This window comes from Mustela nigripes, chromosome 8 (genome assembly GCF_022355385.1).
Source record: "Mustela nigripes isolate SB6536 chromosome 8, MUSNIG.SB6536, whole genome shotgun sequence".
Lineage (NCBI taxonomy): Eukaryota > Metazoa > Chordata > Mammalia > Carnivora > Mustelidae > Mustela > Mustela nigripes.
In genome coordinates this window covers 84,252,981-84,268,376 of record NC_081564.1, presented here as the reverse complement: position 1 = coordinate 84,268,376, position 15,396 = coordinate 84,252,981, and the positions used below count along the sequence as shown (strand labels likewise).

At 42.9% G+C, this 15,396-nt stretch overlaps 1 protein-coding gene across 4 annotated transcripts in view; it reads right to left on the bottom strand.

Annotated features, from left to right (window-relative positions):
- Positions 1-1,594: 1,594 nt before the first annotated feature.
- Positions 1,595-15,396, bottom strand: part of SOCS6 (suppressor of cytokine signaling 6) — a 39,393-nt gene continuing 25,591 nt past the window's right edge. For all 4 annotated transcript variants that reach the window (XM_059409813.1, XM_059409816.1, XM_059409815.1 and 1 more), the window contains one exon: positions 1,595-7,239. In XM_059409813.1, coding sequence (XP_059265796.1) covers positions 5,510-7,117 — 1,608 coding nt within the window. In that variant the 5' untranslated portion in view covers positions 7,118-7,239 and the 3' untranslated portion in view covers positions 1,595-5,509. The remainder of the gene's footprint in view (positions 7,240-15,396) is intronic.

Sequence of the window (15,396 nt, the reverse complement as noted above, 5' to 3'; positions counted from 1 at the left end):
AAATGGTTTGTGGCAAATGCAGGAGGGAAACAAGTGGCTTGAGAATGAGTTCTCAGTGGAAGAAGAGATGCCACCTCTTAAAATTGCTAGGGGTGTGCACCTGGATGGCTCAGTCCATTAGGTGTTTGACTCTTGATCTCAGCTCAGGATTTCATCTGAGGGTTGTGAGTTCTAGCCATGCATTGGGCTCCGAGCTGGGCATGGAGCCTACTTAAAAAATTGTAGGGGGTAAGGCGGGGCCAGAGAGCAGATTATCTGCACAAGGGAAGAGGCTTTCTCTAGTAAGAACCTTGGGTAGAATTCCACACACATATATGGAAAATACATACATACATACAAACATACATACGTGTGTGTGTGTATATTTTTTTGAGAGAGTGCGCACACGCGAGTGTGAAAGCAGGGGAGGGACGGCGGGAGAGATCGTAAGCAGACTCCACACTCAGCACAGAGCCTATCATGGGGCTCGATCTCCCAACCCTGAGATCATGACCTGAGCTAATGTCAAGAGTTGGATGCTTAACCCGGTGAGCCACCCAGGCACCCTTAATTCCATGTACTTAAGAAAAAATTTTATAAATTCGCTTGTGACCTAGGCCCAGGGCAGGATTTGATGGCCCAAAGTGACCTCTAGGCAAGACAGCTGGCCCTGTTCATATACCATATAGAAATAACCCCTGCTCTGGCCAGTCACTCTTTGACTTTTTACACTCTTAAGGGTGCCTTTCCCAAGAGGACTTCTAACTCCTTAGAGGAGGTGGCAAAGCTTCCTGGTACTAAGCAGGGAAAATGCAGTTGAAGACTAAAAGTGTAATCCCAGGAGTTTGGGTGCAAAGCCAGCTGTGTTCAGAAACATACTTACTCTTGGGGCGCCTGGGTGGCTCAGTGGGTTAAGCCGCTGCCTTCGGCTCAGGTCATGATCCCAGGGTCCTTGGATCAAGTCCCGCATCGGGCTCTCTACTCAGCGGGGAGCCTGCTTCCTCCTCTCTCTCTCTGCCTGCCTCTCTGCCTACTTGTGATCTCTGTCAAATAAATAAATTCTTTAAAAAAAAAAAAGAAAAGAAAAGAAACATACTTACTCAGATGCCACTACGACTGGGTTCTCTGCCAGTGTCAGGCCCAGGCATTACTGCGCCATGGACTTTGGGGAGAAGGCTTCGTGGGGAGGGAGAGTGGGAACAGACGAACTGGTGTTCACCACCCATTAGCAAGACAAGTCATGCAAAAGAAGAAAACAAGAGTCAAAATTTTTAAAAGATGTTTCAGCACAACCTTCTTCCAGTGAAGTTTTATTACTACACTCATTTTAAGTAGACTTGGTCTCACAGGTGTTCTGCCTGCTTACTCCCAGCTCTATGTTGAAGGCTTTCAGGGCAGTAATTAACATTAGCTGATTACTAATTCTTTTCATGTCTCCCACGAGCAAAGCTATTTCACTTTTTCCTAATTTTTTTTTTTTTTTTTTTTTTTTACTAATTTTGGTCCCTACCCTCCAGTCTCTGCCCAGTTTATGGGGCATCCAGAAACCAACTAGTACCTGATTTAATTAAACTCAGACTCTGTATCCAGGTTATTAAGTAGACTACAAGGCAGATCTTGTGAACGAAATTTTTATTTACACACTGTATCTAGAAGCAGATACATAAATTCTTATACAATTAATTTCCAAAAATGTGCAAGAAATTACTATAATTTGTTTACAAACCAAAACACATATTAAAATCAATGGACTTTGGATAATTCATTCTGTGGTGTTCTCAGTACAAATGGTACACACCTGATTTGAAACATACAGAAAAAGTGTAAACTACAGCAATCTGGATTGCAAGTATTAATTTCATGGCACTCCAACGACTATAAAATTTCTTTAATCCAACATGTATACTTATTACAAAATTCTATAAGAATTTTTCATCATCTCTGGATGTAGAGTTTGGATCACTTTTCAGAAACATCAACTACACATTCACCATATTATGACTGATCAATAAAAAGGATGTTTATTTAAAAAATCCTTAATAGGATTTTACAAAGTAGCAAAAGGAACCAAATTTGTGAATACTAATGTACCAATACTTTATTTTGGAACTTTAAAGTTATTTATGGAACTGGTAGCTGCTCCTTATTAGATTTTTCAACAAAACTGTCTATTGCTGGTAGAGTGATTTCATTTTCAAATTGACTTCACATTTGATGACAAGCCATTAGGATTTAATATATATTATTCTGAATCATTCATGAAACAAATTATCTCATATATAATGTGAAATGTACAATGATTAAAACTGGCGTTTCTGAAAGCATTATTAAGATATTTAGATTTATAGCACTAGCAGGGGCACTGCGTATAACCTATTCAAGATTTTAGTCATTTTTATCCTGTTTCATTAATACTGGCTCAGAAATTATAATGTATACTTTGTATTTATTTCCTATATGCCAATGACTTTTGTCTTTTGGCACACAATTTTCTTCAACAGCAAGATGGTTACCCTTGTAGTCGGTTTCCTTAAAAACTATTCTTAGTTCTATGATCATTTCCTGTGATATGTTTCTGACCTTCTAGATTTTCAGATTATTGCACCAAGTAGAAAGAGAACAGTTTTCCTTAGAAAGAGAAAGAGTGAGATATTTTTCAAGTACTTTCTATGCTTTCTTATTATTTATAAAAATGCCTAATAGTGTCCTAGTAAGCCTAGAATTAGCTTCTGGCCTCCATCGTGTTTTGTGACAAAATGTTTGATTAAAAAAAATGACTCTGATTCATTTACTATGGCAAAAGGATACAGCTTTCCTGTTTTCTCTTTCTTGCCTTGAGCTCAGATTTTTTAGAAGCACATATTTTAAAAATCACTTACAGGTTTTTCCCGCGCCATCTAAACTGCCATTCAGTAGAATCCAGAAATTTAACCAAATGGTATCTAAATCAAACTACAGGACAGAGATTTCTCTCTTTTCCCCTTTCCATTTTTAAAGACTATTTTATTTTAGGATCCTATAAAGCCAGTTTCTCACATTATGTTGTGCTGCCTATGCCAAATGGTTCTTTCTACACAAAAGCAGAAAATATCCCAATACTCCTTTGTTGGTAAATAATTTCTTGGCAAATACTTTTATTTTTATCAGTACACTATCAGGCCCTAGCAATTTCAAACTGGATTAGAATAGGGCATTTCACCTTGAAGTATTTTATGTTACGACTACACAAAAAGCACATAAAAAACTGGCTTTCTGAAATAGAACAGCATCAAGACTTGCCCTCCATAAAACACAAAATACAATTTTAAAAACATTTAGATGAAAATCAAACTAATCTTAACTTGAAACTAAATAGCTAGATCTTGAACACATGGCATCATGAGGAAAACGTGGGGGGCAGGCTTTGCCCACATGACGAGACAGGGTTCAGGGCAGTCCAAAGACCTCTGTGCACCATGATCTCACAAAGAGTACATGTAAATGCTTCTAGAAACACGGAGAAGCCATTTCAACATTTATTATTAATACACAGTGACTCTGTGACAATACCTGCCATCTAATATAGATGCACAGGGACTTTTAACTCACCCTAGATATATTTTAAATTGTTTAAAAATAAATAGTTTTGCAAAAAAATAGTTTAAATGTCTTGCATTAATTTGATAAGTTTACAACTCTGTTATAGTTCTTAATCCAAATAGCTTATAGTGAACACTTAAATTATATTATTACAGTATACTCCATATTCCATCCTATTGGTGAAAACGTATCAGAAAATGAAAGAGGAGTCTTTGCGACAAGGTACAATCAACATTCCACCAAAATTAAGTACCTTTTCCCCTTTAAGTCAAAATACCGTAACACGGTATTATTGTGCCTTTTCTTGTTATTTCTCAGTTCTGACCCTAAAAAACAGAAACAACAACAGCAACAAAAAACAGGGACACTGGCGTGTCTGCATGACAAAGCCATTAAGGGTGACCTAAGACCTTTACTCTTACTTTTAATTGAGGGGTAAGAGATAGGAAAACTGAGTGGCAAAGGAAGAAATGTCTTAAATTATATGTTTCATCGGAGGTGGAAACATTTTCTAGATGGGATGCTTCCAAAACACTCACTGAAGCGAATAAACACTGAATTTCAAAATAACCAAAGTACTGGGGATAACATACTCCTTTCTGTGCCCCAACCCAAGCAACTGAATCAGAGATAAAACAACTAATGCTGGCTGCCAATTTACTTAAGACTTAACTAAATTTAAAACAAGACAAAACAAAAAACCGATTTTTAAATGGTGGTATAAACAATGGGCAACAAGACTTCTATATACCTGATATGGTTTTTAATATTCTTCTTACAGGAGGCTCCACGAGTTATACAATTTTTCAACTAAAGTCATCAGGTTTTTTGGTTTTGTTTGGTGGAGAGAAGGAAGGGTCAAATCTAGCACATCTTAACAGTGACTACATAAAAGAAGAATATAAACCCAAATCTAAAACAAGGTTTTCTACTCAAATCAATTTAAAACTTTATATAAACTTAAATGTCCCAAGACAATCTAGTCCTTTACGAAGGTCAGTTCTACATCAAGTTCACCCAAAGAAAATGTTGGCTAAACTAAAGAAATCACAGATAAAACACTTTACCAAAGGAAAGTATAATTAACACAACAAAATTACTATCACAGGAAACTATGATCATCTAGTGTCTCTTCAATAATAGTTCTAGTCCCATAGGTCTGCTTATGTTATTCCAATTTGTACCAGAGCTTAATGACAGAAAAGGCAACAATTTCTAAATTGGTGGTATACACTTCTTTATGATTTTTTTTTTCATGTAAGGCCATTTATTAAAATAGACAAACCACAAGATGAAAATGAAGGCAACAGAAAAATTCAACTTTTCACAACCAAAAAACGGCACAACCTCAAAAACAATTTGGAAATAAGTGTTGTAGAAGTTATGTTGCAGATCTGCATTCCAATACCCAAGATTATGTCAAATCATAGTTCTAAATAAATCCATCTGAAGTATGAGATTAAAAATCATTTTCAGTGTATGTGTAAATTCTGCATTTTTTCATATGGGTATGTTTATTCAACGCGATCTTTGAAAACGGGCCACTTAAAGAGACATAACAATATTCATTCTGTAGGTTTCATTCAACTTTACTTAGGGTTGAATACACATGAAATGTGCTTTTAATGCATAAAAATCACAGTGGATAGCAGCAAAGGACTGGGGGGGGGTGGTTAAGGAGAATCTGATCATTCACATTGTGATTATTCTGCACATTTATGAAAGATAATTCACACTTCCAAAACCGCAAGACTTCCCTTTTTAAAGAACCAAAATAAACCCAAGACACCTTGCTGACACTTCCCCACCCCTGAACAGATTGATTACTTTTACACATAAAACTGAAATAGTATGGCAGCAAAAGATTTTGATAGCAATGTAAGTTTGTAAACTGTATTTCAATCTCTTTTTCTTATTCCCAAAGTGCAAGATGCAGGGTTCTCGTAATCTTTCAGTAGTGCTTCTCCTGTAAGTAATCCTTCATTTTGTTTGGCAAAGGCAGTTTCTGAATCAAGTCTATCCTAGTATACTGACGTATAACAAAACGACACAGGTACTGCAAAGAACGCACCTGCATGAACCGCGACACGGGATTGGTCAGTCTGACCGGGTAAGTTGCAGATCCAGGCAACCGAGACCTTGAATAACAAAAAGCTCCATTTTCAGAGTCCCTGATTGAATGCTCAATTAGATCAACGATGGACGTATGTCCTTCTACGTCGGGCTGTTCATAAAAGCTAAACCTACCATTGGAGTGTTCGATTCTCGTGTGAAGTGTTTTGCCATGGGAGCGGAAGCTCAAGCTCAAAAGGTAACGGTCGTCAGAACTGTCCCGAACAAGGAACGAGCCATCCGGCACATTCGCCAGCTTCCCTTCTGCCTCCCAGCGCGTGATGGGTCCCCAGTACCACCCTTGTTTCGCCAGTTTTTTCAGCTCCTCCGTAAGGCTCGTCACAACCATGGGGCCGCTACTCTGCACCGAGTCGTACACTCTCGCCACCCCAGGGGCAGAGTTCGGGTCAAAATTCAAATGGCAGCGCATGCTTTCGGCCACGTGGGCGTCTGTGCCGGCGAGCGCCCCGAAGTTCCTTTGGACTGGATTGGTCTGCATCGGAGGTAGCAACGGTGAGAGAGGGGGGGCGTCGTCGTGCCCCGCTCGGGGGCTCTGCAGCATGACTCCGGTGGTGCCGATCAACAGGCCGTTCACCGCCTGGTCCACGAAGATCTCCGGGGCCACCACGAGGTCCTGGTCTACCTGATTCTCGTCTTCGGCGAAGGAGCCGCCTCCCACCTGCGGAGGGACCGCGGAGACCTCCATGGGCGAAGAGGTGTCCAGACAGTAGCCGCGCGGCCCCTCCAGCGGGTACATCCCCTCGTCTAAAGGCACGGTGTACTGAATGTAGTCCTGAGGCACAAGTCCGATAACGACAGGCACGTGGTCCTCGAGGTGCAGGTGCAGGTCCCCGTGCTGGGACTCGGAGCCCTTGAGGGAGCTGCTCTGCTCCGGGCACACGGTCTCCGACTGCAGGTCGTGAAAATCCTTCCGCACCCCGTTCAGGGCCGGGCTCGGACTGGACGTGTGAACCAAGGCCTTGACCCTCACCTCCATCTTGATGCACGTCTCCTCCGAGTTGGTGGGCCGCAGCGGCCACGGCGTGGGGCTGTAGTGGTGGCTGCGCAGCGACGTGGAGCGGATGGGCCGCTGCGCGCGCACGTCCTTGAAGACCAGCGGCGCCGACGAGGAGGAGAAGGTGTCGTCGTCGGCCGAGCCGCCGGCCGCCGCGCCGCCCTTGCCCTTCTGCTTCTGCTTCGCCGACAGCCGCCGTTTCAACGTCCCCATGAGGCTCTCGCTCTTGGAGCGGCCCTTCCCGCCCTGCTCGCCGTCGCCGCTCAGGTCGCAGCCCGCCAGCTCCTTCCCGTAGCAGCCGCCGAACAAGGGCTCGTCCTTCCCGAAGTCGCCGGCCAGCGCCGGCTGCGGCACCACCATGAAATCCGTCTCGTCCTTGCTCTTGCTCAGGTTGAACGACTTCCGGAAGGTCTTGAGGCTGATCTTCTTCATGGTGACGCGCTGCCCGCACCAGGCTCCGCCGCTCGCCGCGAAGCGCTCCGCACGCCTCCGCGGAGGCCGCGATGCCGCATCTACGGCCTCGCCCGGCCTCGCAGAGCCTCCGGAGCCGTCCCCTGGAAGCAGAAAACGTGCAGTTTTTAAAAAGTCTCATTACGGGGTATCTGCGCACACGTTTGAGGTCACTGTTTCAGGCCTTTAGCTCCCGAAGGAGGACGCGCGTGGGCCGGCAGCAGGGTCGGCGCCGTCCGCGCGGGGCGCCGTCCCCCGCTGTCCCCGGCTGTCCCCCCCCGCCCCCCCCCGCCCCCCGCCGCCGCCCCCCGCCGCCCCCGGAAGAGCCCGCGGTCCTGCGGCGGTCCGCGTCTGACAAACTCCTCGCGACGCCTCCAGAACAAACCCTACTCTCCTTTCCGCACCTCGCTTTGAGACAGAGTCCAGGTTCCCGCCTTTCCTAACTCGCTCCGCCGGGGCGACGCTCGCTGCTGTCGCCCGCGTCCCCAGCAGCACAGGCTCAGGGACCACGACACCGGGTCCAACTGGCAGAGTAACAAAGCCCGGCCGATTCCTCAATATTTATATACACTTTCAAATACGGAATCATCTGTAGGGACACATAAAAAGAATCCTACCATCCGCGAGAACCTGCAGAAAGTCAGGGCATGGGCCCGCATGCCCGCGAGTCCCCAAGAAGGCTCCGGCCCCAGCTTCCCCGCGCGGGCGCCCGGCGCCGCCCGAGCCCCGCTCGCTCCGCGCCGCCCCCAGCCGAAGCCGCGCAGGTGTAAGTGTCGGGCTATTCGGAAGATTACGAAGCAGATTTCCAGAATGATTATTTCTTCCTCCTCTTCTTCTTTCTTTTCCCCCCTGGCAAATTTTTACTTCTGTATCCAAAAATATGTTTTCTAAACTATCTTATAAAACATTCCATCAGAGAAAAGATAGGATTTTAACCTGTAAAGACTTCTGAATATCATTTTATAGGGAAAATTTGGGGCCCCAGAAGTAATACTGGTAACAGTAGTACCTGCCTTGCAAAGACATTCTGTTTTGTTTTTTTAAAGATTTTATTTATTTATTTATTTGTTTACTTGACAGACAGAGATCACAAGGAGGCAGAGAGGCAGGCAGAGAGAGAGAGGGGGAAGCAGGCTCCCTGCTAAGCAGAGAGCCCCATGCGGGGCTGGATCCCAGAACCCTGGGATCATGACCCGAGCCAAAGGCAGAGGCTTTAACCCACTGAGCCACCCAGGCGCCCCAAGACATTCTGTTTTAAACTACACACGTTTTATTTCCTCTCTGTCCAAGCTCTGCAGGTTCTGCAACCATCAAAGTATAATGTCCTAAAATAAGATGATTAGCTTGACTTGAGCAAAATGCTAATAAAACTAAGAGCAAGATCCTCCCCACCCATCAGTTCAGCACCACTCTGTTTCTTGGCAAAAGAAAAAAAGCTCTAAGCTTCATGACATTCACAAATTCACTATGCATTTGCTAAGTCCCTGCTACACACCCAGCACTGTATGGTCATACACAGATTAATAAATCGTTTATGGCCTCATAATCTAGTAGCACAGAGAGATGTATGAATGTATGTATGAATGGACAATATTTAAGACAAACCTATTAGTAATATACTGATGATAACACAAAGGGAACTAAGAGAGACATCTTACAAACATTTACAGATAGACAGGATTTGGTTACTGTGTGCATAGAATCTGAATGAAATCATTTTTAATAAAAGCCACTCACATCAGACAATCTATCGGGGGATCAGCAGTATCATCTCCTTAAAGGAAAAAGCAATTTTAAAAAGTCTTACTGTCATGTACTATGTTTTCGAGCAAGCTGTAAAAAAATGCATATATGTACTTGGAGGGCCAGTTACTTTTAAACATACTAAGTTGTCTATTAGATGAACTCACTATCCAAGTACCATTATCTTCCACCTAAGCATAAACATGTAATAATTAAGTTATTAACAATTTTAATGTAACAAAAATATGACCACTCATAAACATGAAATGGAGAATGTAACAATATACTTTAGTTGGCAAGTCACTCCTTCTGAGTAGACCATATAGGTTTTGTAGCCAAAGACAGATTCCAACATGTAATCTTTTCTGATAAGAATAATAATCCAACTATGGTCGTGATAGGTACATCTCTAAGTATAACTCCTCTACGCAGCAGAATTTAGAGATTTTTTTGCTATGTGATAAAGATGAATTACAACCACTAGAAAGAAGCGGATATGAAACACAAGTTAAATAAAATAAGCTCTTCTCTTATACAACACGTGTAAATTATGTTGAAATTTTAAAAGGTCAACAAGAAAAAAGAACAACAGAAAGGAGCTGATATCATAGAAATAATAAATAGTAAGTAAAAATGTACAAAGTAGCTTTCTGGTAAAAATTAATAATATTGTGTGTTTGCATCACACAAGCCCGATCTATGGGCTTGAGGATGAGTAAGTCCTGGGTCAGACCGTGACACCCCGCACCCCCAACTATGCAACCGCTTCAGGGGTCATCAACCAATGATGTCACGAAACCTACCACACTTAGAATTTCCATAGTAATTATCATATCAACTTGCCTTGCTACAGAAATATTTCAGGAAGGCAAGCGTATGTAGCTCCATGAAAATCTGTACGCTGCATGAGCATATGAAGTTTTAAAAATGCCTGAAAGTCAGTCATACATTCTGCTGCAATTAAATACCACTCCAGAGTAACATAAATGCTGCAATACTACCTATGAATGTGCCAGGGAAATATCTGGAGAAATCTTTGCAAGTAAAGAAACACTATCACACACAGAAGCAGGTCCAGGCATACATGGAAACAGGGCACATCGGCAAACCGATGGCAAAGGACACAATTCAGTCCTCAGCGTGAAGACAACTGGTTATACATCTGGAAAAATGAGAAAACTGGATTCCATACCTCACACCAGCAGTGAAAATAAATTATGAGATTAAAGATCTAACAGTGAAAATCTCATTTTAGTTGGAACAAAATATAAAATATCTTTAAGACTTTGAGATAGGAATAAAATGTCTAAGTGCTCGCTTTGGCAGCACATATACTAAAAATAGGAATAAAATGTCTTAAGGCACAAAAAAGGATAAAGAATAAAATCAGGGCACCTGGCTGGCTCAGTGGGAAGAGCATGTGACTCTTGATCTTGGGGTCTCACATCACTTTAAGCCCCATGTCGGGGGTAGAGATTACTTTAAAAAATAAAAGCTTTAAAAAAATAACAAAACTTGTTCAAAAAGATGCACAAAGGGACTGAGATGTCATCTATCAAATTCTTTTGTGAAGCTAAGAAAAACAGGACAACGTAAGTATACCAAAGCATCCACTAACTTCTCTTAATCAGAGAGAACTTTTTTTTTTAAACATTTTATCTACTTGATAGAGAGCGAGCACGAACAGGAGCAGCAGACAGAGGCAGAGGGAGAGGCAGGCTCCCCACTGAGCAGGGAACCCATGTGGGGCTCAATCCCAGCACCCTGGGATCACAACCAGAGCTGGAGGCAGATGCCTAACAAATAAGCCACTCAGACATCTCCAGAGAGAACTTTTTTTTTTTTTTTAAGATACATTTTTTTAAAATTTATCTGACACAGACAGGTCACAAGCAGACAGAGAGGCAGGCAGAGAGAGAGGCGGAAGCAGATTCCCTGCTGAGCAGGGAGCCCGATTTGGGGCTCGATCCCAGGACCCTGGGATCATGACCTAAGCCGAAGGCAGAGGATTAACCCACTGAGCCACCCAGGTGTTGCCCCCCCTACCCCCAGAGAGAACTTTAAAGTACAATTCTTCACAGCAGTAGAAACTGCATTTATTTGTCTTAACAGGCTGAAATGGTGACCTGAACACTAATAAAACCTCCTGCATTCATGATAATTTTCTGGCTCACTAGCACAATGAATCCAATTTTGTTCATAAAAGAACTGGGCATCAGTTCACACAGAGATTAAGAAAACTTAATTACCAATAGCTATAAAACCAAAGGATGCAAACATGAGACAAAACAAACATGTTCAACCCCAGTATCAGGGACGTTGCAAAGAGAGTACGGTTTGCATTAATTCTTTAACCCTCTCAGCCACCCAGGCATCCCATGTTTGCATTAATTCTTGAAAATCAGCAAATTCTCCACAGACTAGGTAGGTCAACAGATCAACAACCAGAATGGCTTATATATGGTCTGTCTGGACTGTCACTTCAACATATCTCAAACCCAAACATGTACATCAACCTAAAATCTGACCCACAGGCTCTAGCCCAGTTAATTTTCTAGGATTAGTATAAAGTGTTAGCTCAGTTTCGATCTTAATAACAAAGGTTTCTGTTTTCCTGCTTCTGTGCCTGGTTATGCTATTCCCTCCTCCTGGCAAAAGTTCTCTTTCTTTTTCCTAATCCACCTTTCAGAGAATTCCTTAAAAAAATATTCCTCTTCCTGAAATCTGCTCTGATCACCCTCCAGAAGGGAGTTCTCTCTCCCTTCTCCGAACACACCCTGCATGTATTTAATAGTATGTCACACAGTGACCCAGAATTGCTTGCATTCTATTCCTATCCTATTCCCCAGATGGTAGTGCTTGAAGACAGAGACCATGTCTCATTCATTTTTCTATTCCTAACCAGGAACTATCACTACATATTTATTATAATCTGTTTAAGATCTCTGATACCAAATAAATATTCCTTCACTATTAAGTAAATGATAGGAACGATGGCATGGGGAAATCATACTGTACAAAACTGGCTAAATCTCCTCTTATCAAAATGGAGCAACTGATCCACAAAATCAAAAGTCATTATTACAAATGATGCAGGACTGGCAATTCCATCTAAAAAGGCCACACAGAAAATACCCGCCGATTCTGACAAGGTCTACCACTCAGAATCCAGCCCCATACTTCCACATGGCAGGTGTTTTGTGTTCCGTCATGTAAAGGCTACTGAAGAAATGCTACCAAATACACGAGTTAAGAGAAAGAAGTAAAAATACTAAATGCCACCCCCCATTACTTACTTCCACACAGTTACAGTACATCTAAAAAATAAAAAATCTGCTTTTGAAAATTGAGCATCCAGGGCATTATCAATACACTGAAGTATGCTATCATCAGGAAATAAAAGTACGAAGTAACTGAATGTTCCAGGAGGCACTACGCTGTTATTCATAAAGCTGTCGTACGCTGTTATTCATAAAGCTCTCTCCCTCCTTCCCCACACCTGCCGCGTGTAAGATACTCTATCAGATCTAAGAGAACTTCAACTGACACAAAACTAAGAGAGGACATCTGTGAGCTCCGAGAGAGGTCAAAGAAATGCTAGGAAAAGGCTGGCCTGAGACAGTCTGATACAGCATCCTCAAGCAGTAAACTCTGAACGGTGACCAACAATTAAAAGCTGTCAGTCAGACTAGACTGTAAACAAGAGACGGTGAGAGTATATGGTGACTCTTAACTTTGCTTCCCAGCTGCTCCCTGACTGCCCTATGTGGACATGTGGGTGAAAGCCACAAGCAGGTCTTAGTGGCTCTGAGGTGCCCCTGAACTTGGACTAAACATTCTGTCCTTGTTCTTTTCATCACTATCATCAGAACCTCAGAGGAGTCTTGACCCACAGAAAGTCTGTCTTCAGTAGAAGGAACAGCCTCTGATAGTAACAGAGTCCAGTCCATCACGGTGGCCACTATATGGGCAGAGGCTGTCTGGGCAGCACAGACAGGAAACAAGTAAACCAAGGGAGACGTGATAGTTAGGAACTGTGAGAGATACCATGAAGGAAAGGAAGCAATCAGAGAATACCGAGGGTTCCTACTCTAGGTTCCCAAAACACTGAAGACCCCTCCAAGGCCTCTCCAACAAGCCAGTATTTACACCGACGCCAGTCACGCAAAGGAAGGTTGAGGCGGAGAGAACAGCTTTCCGGACGGAGGGAGGGGCAAGCTCTGGGCTGAGGTGGGAGCTGCAGATGCAAACACAGAATCCAGCTGCCCCTCAAGTGGATGGTGTGGAGTGGGGCGTAAGACGCACATCAATGTATTTGGGTCTGACTCTAAGTGCGTTCAGAGGAATGAAAAGGTTTCCGGCGCGCCTGGGTAGCTCAGTCGGATAAGGGTCTCACTCTCAATTTTGGCTCAAGTCATGATCTCAGGGTTAAGACTGAGCGCCAAGTGGGGCTCCACGGTCAGCGGAAAGTCTGCTTAAGATTCTCTCTTTTCCTCTCTCTTTGCTCCTTCCCACACTGTGTGCACGTGCAACGACGCTAAAAATAAATAAATCTTAAAAAAAAAAAGGTTTCAAGTATCAACATGTTCTAGTTTAAGGATGCATTTCCCAGTTGTGAGCCACATATCCTCCTCCTCAACATACAAGCATACACAAACCCACTAGGCCGGTAACTTGGGATGGCAAAAACAAAGTCAAAAACAAAACCCAGGGTTTCCCATTACCTTACCCCAAAAACAGATGAACACTTTCTTCATAAAATGCAGATGCTAAAACAATCACTGGAAACTACTTCTGTAGTTCTAGGAGAACTACAGGTCTTCCCCTGGTAGACCACACTCTCCCATTTCTCAGCAAGAGTTAGGCTGAGACAAAGGAAACCGTCAAAAAAACGAAGAGGCAACCCACGGAATGGGAGAAGATATTTGCAAATGACAGTACAGACAAAAGGTTGATATCCAGGATCTATAATGAACTCCTCAAACTCAACACACACAAAACAGACAATCATATCAAAAAATGGGCAGAAGATATGAACAGACACTTCTCCAATCAAGACATACAAATGGATATCAGACACATGAAAAAATGTTCATCATCACTAGCCATCAGGGAGATTCAAATTAAAACCACATTGAGATATCACCTTACACCAGTTAGAATGGCCAAAATTAACAAGACAGGAAACAACATGTGTTGGAGAGGATGTGGAGGAAGGGGAACCGTCTTATGCTGTTGATGGGAAAGCAAGTTGGTGCAGCCGCTATGGAAAACAGTGTGGAGATTCCTCAAAAAGCTAAAAATACAGCTACCCTATGACCCTGCAATTGTACTACTGGGTATTTACCCCAAAGATACAGATGTAGTGAAAAGAAGGGCCATCTGTACCCCAATGTTTATAGCAGCAATGGCCACGGTCGCCAAACTGTGGAAAGAATCAAGATGCCCTTCAGCGGACGAATGGATAAGGAAGATGTGGTCCATGTACACTATGGAGTATGATGCCTCCATCTGAAAGGATGAATACCCAACTTTTGTAGCAACATGGATGGGACTAGAAGAGATTATGCTGAGTGAAATAAGTCAAGCAGAGAGAGTCAATTATCATATGGTTTCACTTATTTGTGGAGCATAACAACTATCATGGAGGATAAGGGGTGTTAGAGAGGAGAAGGGAGTTGGGGTAAATTGGAAGGGGAGGTGAATCATGAGAGACTATGGACTCTGAAAAACAATCTGAGGGTTTTGAAGTGGCGGGGGGGGGGGGGGGGGGTTGGGGTAGCAGGTGGTGGGTATTATAGAGGGCACGGATTGCATGGAGCACTGGGTGTGGTGAAAAAATAATGAATACTGTTTTTTCTGAAAATAAATTAATTAAAAAAAAGAGGCTGAGAGAATTTCAGGTTCAACATATGAACACTGGAGAGAGTCAAACATGAGTCAATTGCATACAGAGGTTTTATTAATATCTAATTTCCATTTACAAGCCATTCTTGATAATGCCTCACTTTCTGATGTAATTTTAGTGACATTAACATTCAACTTCTTTAAAAATTGCTAATCACTTGAAATATGATCTCTGTCAGGAAACATCTAGAGCTACAAACCCTTCTGGGTCCGCAGTTATGAATACACTAGTCATCATGCGAGAAACATGTGTCCGTGTGTGCTTGAAGGTGCGCAGACACAGATAATACAGTAGAAATGCATACAAACTCATCTCGGGGCTGGGTGGAAAATATCTGTAAGGACATGCCACACGCTGTAAGCCTACGCTTTAGAGATCCATAATTAGGTAAGTTTTGAAAAGTAGGTATAGAAGCCGAAGAAAGTCTCAGATCTGATTGGGAAAGCAGACCTGAGCAGGAAAGAGTACGGTGGAGGATCGGGGCAGCCGGTATGGAGGCGATATCTACCCCAACCTGCCCACAGACACTCTGCTTTTTCTGGAATTCAATGGACAAACTACAAGAAGAGTAATACACCAAATGCTTTCCATTTGCCTCACTTTTTCAAGC